The 15399-nt window shown below is 39.0% G+C and overlaps 1 protein-coding gene across 1 annotated transcript; it reads left to right on the top strand.

The window, feature by feature from the left end:
* On the top strand, nt 1–11977 carry LOC144975165 (uncharacterized). Its single transcript, XM_078918959.1, has 5 exons — nt 1–104; nt 6058–6304; nt 8447–8668; nt 8998–9144; nt 10667–11977. The coding sequence occupies exons 2-5, from the start codon at nt 6074–6076 to the stop codon at nt 11501–11503; spliced, it is 1437 nt and encodes a 478-aa protein (XP_078775085.1). The 5' UTR covers nt 1–104; nt 6058–6073; the 3' UTR covers nt 11504–11977.
* The last annotated feature ends 3422 nt before the right edge of the window (nt 11978–15399 follow it).

Below are 15399 nucleotides of genomic sequence, written 5' to 3'. Positions count from 1 at the left end.
AACAAGTTGATGTGACGTCAATTTAAATCTATTGATCCGCTTACGAATCCTACGCTTTTGATTCCAACTGATGAAAATTGGTCAATAGACTGCGGAAGAATAAGGTAAATTTTGTTCCATTTGTTTTTGATAATGGTCTGTTATGATACCACATATTTCATAACATGGGTTAAAGTTAAAGTAGACCTTCAGTGCCGAAGTTTATCCCGGTTTCTTTAGAGTGAAACGGACAATAAATAGCAATTGCTTGTTACTCTTTGAATAGAAGGCTAGTCTATCGCAAAGTACTTTCTGCCAGGTCTAACAGACCCAGCTACCCATTCACTGCTAGGTAGACAGGGGGATGAAAAAAAAAATCTCTCGACTGCACCCGGGATCAATAATGGTCCTTTTGCGTGTGAAGCGAGTGCTCTACCAACTGAGCTATCGGGACCCCCTAAGAGGCAGAAGCGACGTATGCATATATATATATATATATATATAATATTATATATATAATATATATATATATATATATATATATATATATATATATATATATATATATATATATGCGTGTGTGTTTGTGCGTGTGCGTGCACTGACATCCAGACGCACTTATGGTGTTATTTTGTTTGTATAGTTGGGGGGGGGGGGTTGGGTTTTTTTTTTGTCTTCGTTTGTTTCGCTTTTTGTTTTTGTTTTTTTTTCGGACTTTCTTTCTTTTTCTCTTTGTTTTCTTTTTCCTTTTTTTTTCTTTTTTTTTTTTCTTTTCTTTATTTATTATTTTTTTTTTTGCTTCCCCTTTTTTTTCGAGGCACACCTCTCGAGGAGAAGAATTTGGGGGTAGAGATTCTATATGCAGGCAAAATATCCTCTAAACGTGCTCAAAGCTCTTTACTTACTTACTTATCCGAACCAGCGACCACCTGAGCTCTAGCCCTTCGGTCTTGTGCCATGACGTAGAAGTTAGACGTCTTTTGTAGTTGTTCCAGGTGACTATAAAGTGTGTTACTGATGCTTGGATTTGGTGGGAGGAATGTGCATCTCAGATCTTCAAGAGGTTGACATTCAAGCAAGTGGTGTGTTACTGTTTCATTGGGGTGTTGACATAGGGGGCAGGAGGGGGATGTGTCTTTTGTAATTTTGCTTAAATGGTTGTTGAGCGGTATGTGTTGTGTTCTTAGTTGAAAGATGATGCTTTGCTGGTGTCTTCTGAGCTTATTTAGGCAATCAGTCTTTACAGGAGTGGTCATATGGGAAAACATACATCTACCCGTGGTGCTCATTGCCCAACTGTTCATCCATTCTTCTCTCTTATTTGTTTTGATTATTTGTTTCGCTGTGTCTAAGGATACTGGAAATGATGGTTGTAAAAGTGTTGATCCGAGTCTGGCTAGTCTGTCTGCATTGTCATTTCCTGGTATATTTGAATGTCCCGGTATCCACTGGAGAGATAAGTCTACTCTGTGTGTTGTAAGGAATTCATCTAGTTGAGATCTTAAACTATTGAACGTTGAGGAGAGTTTATCTAAATCGAGAGCTTGGAGAACCGATTTGGAGTCTGTGAAGATGACAGTGTTTTGAAGTTTTGAAGGGTTTAGCTGGAAAACAGAAGAGAGGTGTCGCAGTGAGGCTTCTATTGCAACTGCCTCTGCCTCGTAGTTTGAGCAGGAGCTTCCGCAAGAATTGTGGATTTTATCACAGGTTTTATCTGGGTATTCTGCTACAAACCCATACCCAGCATTTTTAGTTCCTTTGTGGGCAGATCCATCTGTGTAAACATGTATCCAGTTGTCTGGGTATTCTTGTATTGTCTTCATTGCTAATGTTTGTATATCTGATTTGTTTTTATTTCTTGTTGTTTCTTCTATGAGGTTAGTCTTTATTTTTGGAAGTTTTAGTTCGGCGTATGGAGGTTTTTGACTGATTAAAATAGATTTTTCTCTGTTTTCTGGGAGTCTGTGTCTTTCATTCAAGTTGTTAGCAATGTGTAGCAGGGATTTTTGTTTTAATCTTGTTCTTGGTTTCCATTTCTCTGCCAGAATTCTGTTTGGATGGTTTTCCTCTTTTCGTTTGTATCTTTCAACCATTTCAAGCACTGCTGATTCTCTGCGAAGTCCAAGTGGTTCCACATTAGTATGTATTTCACATGCTGCTGTGGGTGTCGATCTCAGGGCACCGGAGATGAAGCGAAGGGCTTGGTTTTGTACTCTGTCCAAGGTTTTGTGTGTGTTTTTACTACCTACATTTTGGAGGGCTAAATTGTAGTCCATGACGGAACGCACATAGCCTAAATAGAGTTGTCGAAGCGAGTTTTTGTCTGCTCCCCAATTAGTACTGGCTAGTCGTTTTAGTAACTGGAGTCTCCTTGTGGCTTTGATTTTTACATTCTGAGTGTGTTTGTTCAGAGATAGTTGTCTGTCTAACTGTATGCCCAAATATGTGGGGTTTTCTTCTTTCGCGAGTCGATGGCCTTGGATGGAGAGTGTTATTTCTTTCTTGGAAACAGGATGGCTCTTAGTAAATATAGAGTAGACTGTTTTATTGCAATTTACTTTTAATTTCCATTTATCACAGAAGGTGTTTAAGCTTTCTAAATCTTCATTTATTCTATTGGAGGCTATTGGTAGGTGCTTTGTAGTATACCACATAACTAAATCGTCAGCATATAGGGCCTTTTCTGTCTGTAATACTTCTGGTAGATCATTTATAAAAATAAGAAAGAGAGTACAGCTGAGGCAGGATCCTTGTGGGAGACCTTCCTCTAATACTTCTCTGTTTGACAGTCCGTTATTAATTTTTGTTTGGATTGTTCTGTTACTGAGAAATTGTTTAATCCAGAAGTAGAGATTTCCATCAATTCCGTAGTCCATCATTTTTGATAACAACCCTTTCCTCCATACTTTGTCATAGGCCTGTTGGAGATCAACAAAAACCGCGACTGTATGTTTTCCATCTTGAAAGCCATCAATTATTTTTTGACTTAATCTAAACAATTGATCTTCTGTTCTTTGCCCTATCCTAAAGCCTGCCTGATATTTATTTAGTAGGCCACATGTCTCCAGCCACCAGTATAATCGGTTATTTACCATTCTCTCCGCGATCTTTCCAACACATGAGGTGAGAGATATTGGTCGGTAACTTTTCGTTTCGTCGGGTGGTTTATCTTTCTTTAAGATTGGAATTATAATAGCATTTTTCCATCCCCTTGGTACTATTCCTGTCTCCCATGTTAGATTTATAAGTTTGAGAAGCATCTGTTTACCTCTCACGCTAAGATGCAGGAGCATTTCATTGTGTATCTTATCTGGTCCAGGGGATTTCCTTAACTTGAGTTTTTTCATAGCTCTGTGAAGTTCTGACATGGTAAAGCCCTCTTTGAACAGATATGAGATAGCTTTTGGGGCCTTTTCTTGATGTTTAAGGTCTTTAATCAATTTTTTGTCCTTTTCACTTCTTTTTGATGCCTTGTTTACTGAAGCAAAATGTTTGTTGAAGATCATGGCTTTTTTTTTGGTCATCTACGATTGTTCCTTCTGTAGTTTTCATGGGCTTTGGGTTGGTTTTCGGGGTTTCATTGTTAAGATTATTAAGTAAGGCCCATGCTTTTTTCCCATTTTGATTGAGGTCAATATTAGCGCATGTGTCTGCCCATTTCTTTCTTTTAGCGTTGTTAATAGTTCTTTTGACAATTGCCGATGCTTTATTGTACTCAATCTTGTTTTTAATGGTTTTGTTTTCCTCTAAGTTTTTCCTTGTTTCCTTTCTTGCATTTACTGCTTTTTCAATTTCTTTGCTCCAGAAGGGTTTGTAATTCTGTCGACTACCTCTTGGAATTCCTGCTTTTGCAGCTGCAAGAATGGCTTTGGTGAGGGCTTCGTTTAAATGTTCTACACTTGATGTATCTGTAATTTTTGGAAGCTGGTCATCTAATGTTGCTGTGAAAACATCCCAGTTTGCTTTCTTGAAATTCCATTTGGATTTCTGCTCAAATGTTTTCTTCTGTGTTTGAACTGTTATTTGTGTTAAAATTGGTTTATGGTCACTGCCTATTTCATCCAGGACTTTAATGTGACAAGAATTCAGAAGGTCAGAGGAGATGATGGTTAGATCGGGATGACTCAGGGACATATGAGCTCTGTGAAGAAGGGTCGGGACTGAGTCTGCATTTTGTAAAATGGTGAGGTTGGTTGTATTGCAAAGCTTTTCTAGTTCTTTTCCTGTGTTGTTTAAATTTTTGTATCCCCATAGTGGAGAGTGGCCATTGAAGTCACCAGCAATTATTGTGTTGTTGTATTGGGAACTGTTTTGATCTGTTAGGTTTATAGTACACCGTGGAGGGTTGTAAATGTTGTAAATGGTAAATTTCTTATTTAGGTGCCATAAGGTGACTTTCTGTACATCAGTTGAGTTCTGTGATGGTTTAGAAGTAACATCTCCCGTGATGTCATTTCTTATATAAGTAATAACACCACGGCAGTCGTCACATTTGCAGGTATAGTATGTATAACCAGCAATATATGGATCGCTATTTTTATACAGGGTTTCCTGAAGTAAAGCAATGTGAACTTCCTTTTCATTTAATAATTTCTTCAGCTCTGTCTTTTTATTCCTGATTCCACAAATGTTAATTTGTAAAATATTCAAATGTTTGTGGAATTTCTTTGTCCCAGTAGCTGACTTTTCGCGCAGATCAGCCTGGGTACTCACTGTCTGGCGCGGACCTTTTTCGAGGCGACGTCCGAGCTCGTATGCTTTCCTTTTGTTTGTCATGGCATGCTGGGGAGTCTCTGGTCTGTCTTCCCACCCTAACCTGTATTCCTTGTCAGCTGCATAACATCAGGAGTTGAGCTGCAGATGCATGTTCCTCATATAATTAATTTTTATAGGGTCTAGTCAAGTAGCCTTCATTTTGTCTTTCCCACAGTCTCTTTCATGATTGACGGTCGCCCATTCCCCGCCACCTACTGTTTCCTGGCTTGCAGTTATCTATTTCAGTTATTCTTTCTGCTTAAAGGGCCATATTTCATAAACAGAGGATCGTCACGTCCTGGGTCATTTGTGTCGATGAGAGATTCTGTGGGCCTAAAACAAAGGGATACCAGCCCTTTCCCTAAAAATCTCAATTTTTTAAGAAGGATACATGATTACAATCAATCACAGATAGTCATACAGAAGACATGGGCCACAGGTCGACCAAAGAGGGAGTATAGAAGTGTTAAAGTTACAGCACTAGGAAACAAGTATGAGCTATAGGGGTAGATTAAGAAAAGTAAGGACATACAGAGGACACCACACTACAGAATGAGTGTGAGGTGGGTGGGTGAGGAGCAGAGCGTGTACCACTCATCGGTGGGTTCTGTCTCCTGCACCTTAAGAGGAAGGGGTCCCACCTACTCCCTAGCCCGGTTATACCGCCGGGGACTCGGTCGCGCCCATAACAAACTCAGTAGAAACGGGGAACACCACGGGAAGGTGCTGTTATGGACACAATAATGCATGAGAGGCCATATGCAATAATCTCTGTCAGACAGGATTACGCGGCAATCAATGCACCTGGAAATGAGAGGTGTTGGGTTCGAAATGCACATCAATTTCCTTTCAGCAAGCGGGACGTCCGGCCCAGACCTTGCAGCTCCCCTCAAAGCTCTTTAAAAGGGGTTCCCAGCGAACAGCAACACTGAATAGAGATCACGCCATTCAGGAGATAATTTTACAATTTTATTTTATTTTCATTCAGAGACAAACCGTTGTTAATTACTTTTCTCCATTTCCGCTATTAGAAACCGGGATAAACTCTGAAGGACTACTTTTTGGGGTTTAAATTTTTTAAAATAAATAAATTCCCTTTATTCATACATAAGGGGGAATGTTTCTTTAGGATCTATTCCAATGGAAGACTGGAATAACCCAGGCGTCCGCCGCAGTGCAGCGCCGCAAAGTGAGCAAAGGCTAGTTGACTTGCTCAAGGCCACACAACGCGGCGGGTAGTCGAACTCGGTACCTTTTTCGGGTACGAAGCAAAGACCATACTGCAGAGCCACGCTGCCCCCTTTTTGTTTTTTTTTATTCCAGATTACCTTCGGATAAAATGTTCAACAGAGAAACCAGTGGGATGAGTGGCGGAAGGTCTTTGGCACGCTCTGCTTTCCAGGGAAAAGTCGAGGACTACAGCGTCGAGATAACAGGGTACAAACCCTTAAATTTCTTCAAAGACATCAACCCGGAAATAGTCTACATTACTGTTTTTGACAACAAAATCGCTTACCAAGAGGGAGATAAAGCACTGTTCGATTTACCCAGTACAGATCAAGCGATCATCGTAAGTAACCTAATTTGTGAACAAAAAAAGATTATGTATGTGTCAGTGCGTTTTGTTTTTTGTTTCTGTTTTTTTGTTTGGTTTATTTTTTTTCTGTTTTTTTTTTGTGGGGGGGGGGGGGGGTTGGGGTTTGTCTTTTTTTTTTTTTTTTGTTTTTTTTTTTGTTTGTTTGTTTTTTTTTTTGTTTTTTTTGTTTTTGTTTTTGTATTTTTTTGTATTTTTTCATTTTGCGAAAGAATATGCTCAACAGAGCATTTTAATCTTTATTTTAAGTAAATCCGGTGATTTTTTCATGAAGTTATGGTCAGATGTATGGGAAAGGTATCCAGCAACTTTTCTCAAATTTCATACTTTTTCAACTTGACTAGCTGCAAAAAAATATTTATTAGTGAAATTCAGCTTTGATATTTCCCGAAGATGTACAAAAAAGGGTTGATTCAATCCTTTATGACAACAGCTCATTTTTTATTTTAAAATTGACCTTCTGACTAAACTTGGCAATATCTCAGTTCAAACCTCTTCACCATCCGACTGATTATGTCATTCACTGTAACATATTATACTATAACAGCTTCAAAAGAGAACCTATAAAAAAAAAGCATAGAACGTTTCAGGCTCAAAACCCTTCTTCAGCCAATAACGAAAACAATAAAAAACATGAATGCATCTCTTAAAATCCAAGGGGAAACTAACTTGTGACCCATAGTCTCAAAACGGTATGACGTCAGGTTGATTCGGGCCTCTAAACGTGAATTCGGAGTTATTAAGGATAAGAAATAGAAACTTTGAGTCGGTTGCAATGCAATCTATTATTAGTGAAGCTATGTGGTGATGCGGTATGACATTCGCCTGCGGACTTTACTCACATTCTCTCATCGTACTCAGGTGTGAAATGAGTACCTGCCCGTTAACGGTGTTGTTCCTGTCTGGGGAAAAATTTGTATTAGTGTCTAACAGGCGTCATGTCTCATCCTACATGTTACATATTGCTGTTGGCCAGAAGCCCTTTGTAAAGCGCTTTGAGCATGTTTAGTCGATATTGCAATATATAAAAAAGATCAATTAATAATAATTATTAATATTAAAGCTCAATTATACGGCTGGACCACATATCGCAATCATAATATTTACTTCAAAAATTGATAATGTAGTTAAGCTCATAGAAAACTCTGTTTTTTCGGTCATATATGCCGAAACCCATGTACGCTAATGAAAGATGTGATACAGGGAAAAATGGAGGCCAAACGAAAAAGGGGAAGACCTGGGCATAGTTATATTTTTTTTAAAACATCCGGGAATGGACAGAGATGAATGGAAGAGAATTATATTATGATACCGTCAACAGACGAAAGGAATGGGCGGACTTTTGTCATCACAGAGTGCGGGCAGCCGTCAATGAGGACGACACTGGAGAGTGAGTGAGTGAGTTAAGCTCATATTGGAATGTTGATTGGAAAACAGTTGATCCGAGTGTGAATAAAGGCTATAAAATAGATAAATAGAACACATCTCCTTTATAAATCTCAAAGAGAAAATATTTTCTAGCCTAAATTAAAATAAATGCTGGTCGTCAATAAAGATCATCCATCCTCACCCCGTAATCATAAGAATATGTCTATACATCTTGATACGAAAATAGTGATGCCACGTTATAATTCAATAAGGAACTTATTCTTTGTTAGTCCACCGGAGGTCTGGGTACACACTTCCAAGAAGTTTTGAACCGGAATAGGGATGGTGTGACGACTTCACGACCTCTGCTACTCATTCCTAATTTGCGACTATTCAATCGTCTAGAAACAGTATCACTTCGTTTGTTTATTGTTATTTTCCAAAACGTCTTTAATTATGTTCAGAAAAGTGAGTGGAGCTGACTAACAACGTGGTATTTGTGTGGATTGAACCCGTGACCTCAAGAAGTCGGGGAGAGAGGGCTCTAGTTAGACTAAGCTTTGAAGGGACTTTGTTGGGGGTCATGGATAACTCGTTCGGTAGAGTCACAATCTCCCCGGCCAGGCGGAGTTGTCGTACCAGTAAGGTCGCGGGTTCGAGCCCCCATCGCCGCAGTGAAGTTTTTATTCTCTGTTGTCTTCTGGCACTTTCCTATTCACTTTATTTCTTTTAATTATGTTCACGTTTCAGGACAAAGCGGTGATGCAATCAATGCTGGAATCCCCAAAGAAGATGTTCAGCCGACCTCTTAAGGACGGCAAGTGTTTTGCCGTCAATCAGTTACATAACCCAAAAGGCTACAAGCAGATTTGCGAGCTTTGCTCAAAGGGAGCCACCCTGTGCTGTAGTAAGTGCACGGTCACCTACTATTGCAGCTGGGAACACTGTGAGAGGGACAGCAGTCACGACGTGGTGAGTTAGTAAGTTAGTAACGGTCTAACAATTAGGCCACCTCTATTTGCGGTTGTATTGCGAACAGTGATTTCCTCTATCCGCAATAGTACTGCGAATAGTGATTTCCTCTATTCGAATTAGTACTGAGAATAGTGATTTTCTCTATTCGCGGTAGTACCGCGGATTGTGATATTATTCTTATTCTTATTATTACAATTATTATTATTATTATATTATTATTATTATTATTATTATTATTATTATTATTATTATTATTATTATTATTATTATTATTATTATTATTACATTATTATTATTATTATTAATGTTTTCATATACACGGACAGGTATGTGAAAAGATCAAAATAATTCGCTGGCCCACCCCACACAGACAGTGCAGCATTGAACGACGGCGAGAGAAAGCCATGAAGATACTAGTGATGGAGATGTTGTTGGACGATTTGGCCTACCAGTCATACTACCATCTTGCCAAGGTAGGTAGTGGATCCAAAGAGTGTGTAGGGTAACGTAGTTACCAAGAGCTCTCACTTCTATTAACCGCAATGCTATTGTCGCGTGCCAGGCGAGACAGCGAGGTGGGTGTGCTCCGCGTGTATCATGCGCGCTAGGCTTACTGATACAATGAAGAAAATACGAGTAGAAGACGGAAGAGACGAGAGCTCTTGGTAACATAACAATCGTTACCTACACGCTCTTTGGTGGATCGTAGCATAGCTATTGTTAAGTGAAAGCCTGACCGTGGCCATCGTTAACTGAATGCCTGACACTGGCCAAAAAATGAAGTCAAAAGACAAGTCTTTGGCCACAAAAGGAACAAAATCGTGAGTTGTATTCAACAGTTCAACCAATGAAATCACTTGTTTCCTTGACCACTACTAAAGACAACTCACTAAGCTGTCCACATACCTAAAAATGACGTCAGACTATTATAAGTTCTAGTGGATTTTAATGTCAGGCTATATGTTAACGATGGCCACGAGCGTAGCCATCGTTAACTGAAAGTCTGACTCTGGCCATCATTATCGTATAGCCTGACGCTATAACCCACCAAGACCCATATTTTGACGTCATTTTTAGGTTTGTGGACCGCCTAGTGAGTTGTCTTTAGTAGTGGTCAAGGTAACAAGTGATTCCATTAGCTAAATTGTTGAATACAACTCACGATTTGTTTTCGTTTGTAGACAAAGACTTGTCTTTTGACGTCATAAGTTTACGATGGCGAGGGACTGACACTGACCAAGAAATTACGTCAAAAATAAAAACTAGTCTTTGGCCACAAAAGAAAACAACTCGTGAGTTGTATTCAATTGGTCAACCAATGGAATCACTTGTTTCCTGGAGCACTACTAACAACAACTCATTAGCCGGACAAAATCCTAGAAATTGACGTCAAACTATAAGTCCTAGTGGGTTCTAGCGTCGCCATCGTTAACTTATAGCCTGACACTAGGTCCCACTAGGACTTATAGTTTGACGTCTTTTCTTTTTAGGTTTGTGAACCTTCTAGTGAGTTGTTGTTAGTAGTGCTCATGGAAACAAAGGGCTGAGTTGCGTCAATTTCGTTCCTTCTATAAACTTATGTTTTCATACGAGTGGTGTAGCGGGTAGAAATGATGTGTAATTTATTTTAAAACATACCATCAATGCTCCCATAACATTGAAGGGGGTAAATTGTTGATCTGTAAAGTTAGCTGTAGTGACTTCTATTTTTATCGCTTAAAACCACGATCTAATTAAACTTTTTTGTCAAATCGGCAGGTCAACTAAAGTAATATCTTGGTCAATGTTACATAATACTGATTTAAGACAATAGGTCAAATCGATTTTTGTTTGTTTGTTTTTTGTTTTTGTTTTGTTGGTTTTTGGGGTTTTGTTGTTTTTTTTTAGTGCGAAGCGTTCAGTGTTTGGTAGCTTGTTCTCTTTTGAAGCTGTTATATTCAATTTTTTTTTTTTTAGTTTAGATTAGTTTTTCTCTCCCTCATTTATTCCTTCCAGAAACGATACCGTCACGCCTATGGCACCTTACTCCAATGTTTCAAGTACGTCGCCCCTGTGTACGGCGATAGCCACGAGTCATCCCAAATGATCACGCTGTACACGGCCATGGCGGATGTTTACATTGGTTTGGGCAAGTTCGAATTCGCCGACCGGATGCTGCAAAACGCCTTGAGTATGCTCTGGCGAGAGGTGGACGCCCACAAAGAGAAAGGCCGTCCTATAAATTTCATCCACGCCATGGTGAGCAAGATCCAAGGCTTATTCTATTCTGCCATGGGAGATCACTCGAAGGCTCTGAGTTGGTTCTCCGAATACGTGGTCGATTTGACGGAAGCGGTGGGCGCTTCCAATGTTCGAATATGCATGGGTTTTCTCCTCCTAGCCAAAACGTTTATCGCTCTAGGAAAAACCTCGGAAGGGTCTAGTATGTTGGAATTCAGTGTCAATCTGTGGTTGTACTATCTTGTAGATCGCATGTCTTATGCCGTTCCGGATTTCCCCCGACTTGCTCCCTCTATTTATTTTGATGCCAAGGACGACATAGCTATGACCCGCTTTATAAAGCTTGAATTTCTCCAATTTTTCACAGAAATTTACGAGTTTGTTGACGAGACCAGCAACTCGACTCTGGTGGCTAAGATTCATATGTGCGAGGCGATGATGTCACATTTGGAAAGGAACTACAGGCAAATGAAAGACCACGTCATCAGAAGCAACGACTTGTTACACCATACAGAAGCAAACATGAAATTGAAAGTTGTGTGCAAACAGCTATTAAGACTGTTCCGGAAAAAGGTGGTGAATACATCAAGCAGGACATCGATCTTGCATTAACAAGTACCTATATTGCCCATTTTCTTGGGGAGGGGGGGGGGGGGGTTAAAAATTTGGCCAGGAAACACGTCCTTTAAATATCATTCGATTTAAATGACCCGTATCTTGGCTAAACCTCTCAAACCTTGGGATTTAAGGAAGACTTCGCGAAGTCCCAGGTTTGAGAGTTGTTGTTTTTATCATTTTGTCAAGATGAGGGTCATTTAAATCGATTGATATTTGAAGGACAAGTTTTCTGACAAAATTTTTTAAACACATGTATTCCAGAGTACGCCGGTTAACTAGTTAAAAACAATCGGGTTAACTTTGTTCCATTATAGAGTGGTCGCCGCCTAATAACTATACTCATGGAGGACATTATTATTGCGTTGTTATCCGGAGTGGGGGAAGACGGTAGCTCTCAAATAATTATGTAGCAGGGAATAATACAGTTGTGTCTATTTATTTCTGAATAAACTTCCCTTGGCTACGCTATTAACTGAGTTGCTATCATTTCATTTTGTTTGTTTGTTTTTATTTACGCGTTGTATATTTATTGTTAATTATGCTATTCGTTTGTTAGTTTGTTTGGAAAGGCAGACAATTAACCAGTAGATCTTTGACTAATCAAAAACTTGAATTTGTGACACACCTTCACACGTGCTCGGACAAACATAGTTGGTTGGTTATAAGCAATAAATTGAATGAATTCGACTTTTCTCTGATCATTGTTATTGTTTTCATAAATGGGTAACTATTAACACAAGCTTTTCTCGATCATGTTATAAACGTTTAAGTTTACACATATATTCCTGTGTTGGTTTTGTTCATCAAGCGGTAGAACAGTAGGTAATTTATTTAGACACATAACATCCTTAGTAAAACCTGTGTAGTTTGCTATGTTTACCGATCCTTGTCATTGTTTACATTATGACGATTGTCCGAGAGGCGTGGTTATCTAAGTGTCTATTAACCCAAAAGAGGATGGTAGAGGATTTATAAGATCACAGATCTATGACTGGTGAGGCGCCATTGATATGGAGTAAATAACAAAAATTCGAAAATCGCAACTTACCAGAAAGATTGGGGGTTTTTTTTTCGCAATTAACAGTTGGTGTGGCTCCAGGTGCACGTATTTTCAGGTCCGATGACCGAACCCAATTATGGGGCTGATTTAACTTTGTTGTAATGGAAAATATTTTGCGTTGGTTTGAGAGTATATTTCCATTACAACAATGAGGCCATAACAAATTGGATTATCAGACCTGCAAATAAGTAGACGTCAGTGTGGCCCCTTACGTATCAAGTAAGTACCTTACCTCGACTCCTTGTCGATGTTGTAAGAATCAGTTTAAAAATATAGTATGAAGATGCTCACAACATTACCATCCGGAAGTATAACGGACCAACACAGAACACTGTGTGTGACCTTGAACGTTTATAGTGTGGTTTTTTGGATATAGGATTCTAGTCTCTCGCAAAATACTTTCCACCAAATCAGACTCACCTACCCAATTACTGCTGGGTGGACAGGAGAAGGGATGGGGGGGAAAATGTCGACTTCGTCCGGGATCGGTCGATCTCGGTTTCTTTGGTGTGTGAAGCAAATGCTCTACCAACTGAGCTATTTGAAACCTCGGAACCTTGAAGATAAATCATCAAAATCGCCAGGTTTTATAAAATTGGCATATACGATATAAGCATTCTGTAAAAAAATTGTGAAAAACATGAAAGCGTAAAATTTGGGGACAGGCAGTGGTGTAAGAAAGATAACAACACTCTGAAAGGATGGGTAGTTAACTGCTGGACAGCAGAAAATAAAATGCATGAAGAATATCAGTTTTGGGTGATTGTATTTTGTTTGTTAGTTTATTTGTTTGTTTGGGGCTTTTTTCTTTTTTTAGTTTTGCTTTTTTCCCCTTTTTTTCGGTTATCGGGGTTCTTTGTTTGCTTTTTTTTTTTTTGTTTAGTTTTGTTTGGTTGTGTTTGTTTTGGTTTTTAAAAGACAAATTTCTCTTTCCTTTGTCTGGCACTGGTTTTAGATTTTTTTTTTTTTAATTTATAAAATATCTATTTTAATAATCGAAGAACATGAAAAGCGATCTAGCCATGAGGATAGGGAATAAGATTAGCGGAAGAGTAGGGTCCCTTGATTGGGCGTCACCCATAGTCTGTGACGTCACCGGCGGAAAAGTTATTATAGAGAGAACGTCATGTTGGTTGTGCGCATGGTCTCTCGTCCTCGCCACTCCTCGAAATATCTTGTATCTCGGTTGCTGACCTCTTGGTGAATAATGGCAAGGTCTGAATGTTTGGTTTGTAAACAATCAAGAAAGTTTTAACTAGGAAAAAAAGAACGCTTCCCTTTTGACTTCGGGTTAAGTCGTGTTGAGAAACTCGGGAGCAGGCAGGGGTAATCTGACCGGTAATCAGAAGGTCTGAGGTTCGATCCCCAGTCGAGGCAGACTGATATTTTGGGGATTTTTTTTTCTTGTATTTTTTTCTTTCTTCCTTTGTCTGGCACCTTTCATATATACACTTGTTCAGATCTTTATCTAAAGCCGTGTTACTTGCTTTCTCGTACAATATGATATCTATGACGTAATCTGGGTGGACAGAATTTGCATCGGCTCGTTCAAAGATAAAACTGATAGCTAATTTGTTGGCGAAACCATTCCCGTGATTGGATTTAAATATGGCTACCCATCAATTCAAGGTCTAAGTGATTATGATCATAATATCGATGTACTCAAAGATTTATATTGCAAGATGTTCAGTAAACGTATCTTTTAGTGAATGAAGGAATGAATGAATGTGGCTGAGGTCCTGTCTCTATGGACGCTTGCCGTGAATGCGTGTGTTACTTCGAGTTTGGCAGTCTGTTTCTGGTATCCAGTTTGTAATGTGTTTCCATACATCTATGTCCAGTGCAAGTGTTTTTAGTTTTTGAATGTCATCATGTGTGTTATTGTGCTAAGACGACGTGTACATATTTGAAGGGCTGACATCCGAATCCTCTTATGGGCCTAGTTTACCATTGTTTTAATGGACAATATTTTGCGTCATTTTTTTTTTTGGTGAGATTTCCATTACAACAATGAGCCCATAAGGAATTGGGTTATCAGGCATGTATATAAGTGGTGATTGGATGTTTCCTGTGTTGTTGAAATCAGTTCTTTGGTTGTTGTTTCTAAATATATCTTTTAGTACACAATTGAAAATCTTAAATTTCTCTTTAAGTCCATTGTTTATTGTGCAGAGGTTGTAGTACATAACAATATGAAATTGAATGTTAGCTTCAATTAACGAAAACAGATATTGTGGATGTCTTTTGTTTCCTCTTTATTAACAAAACAGGATGAAGGGAACACTAGAGACGAATGAGATAATGTGACAGTGACGTTGTTAAGGTGAATAAACAATCAAATTTTTTTTGAGATTTCCATTACAACAATGAGCCTATAATGAATTGGGTTATCAGACCTGCAAACAAGTGCACGTCGCCCCAATATAAAACGGTTCTAGGACAATAACTGGTTCCAATTTAGCATTCCAATTTCCTGATCACATTCATCCCCGGGATCGGACAATGTATTCCATTGACAAAACCAGAGAAGATATCGTCTGTTCTATAAATAGCAACTTGATACGATATTATATCTCTTGGTGGCCTATTTAATGTGTGCCAGTTATCAGTTATCGTTTTCCTGTATCTTATTTGCGTCACCGAGGGATCATGCTAGCATACAAATTCCGACCTATACCTCCTCAAGAAAAGCAATCACCTCTCTTCAACCCCTTTGTACCTGCACTTCAATTGTCTCAATATCAGTACGCCAGCACTTCAACCGATTCAATATCACTGCGCCTACTCTCGATGCGCGGAATAAGATAACTGCTGACGTAAGTCGTCGATT

This window comes from Berghia stephanieae, chromosome 6, assembly GCF_034508935.2.
Source record: "Berghia stephanieae isolate SIO BIC M18660-M18661 chromosome 6, UCSD_Bste_1.3, whole genome shotgun sequence".
In the NCBI taxonomy this organism is placed as follows: domain Eukaryota; kingdom Metazoa; phylum Mollusca; class Gastropoda; order Nudibranchia; family Aeolidiidae; genus Berghia; species Berghia stephanieae.
This window is presented reverse-complemented; position numbering and strand designations above follow the sequence as displayed.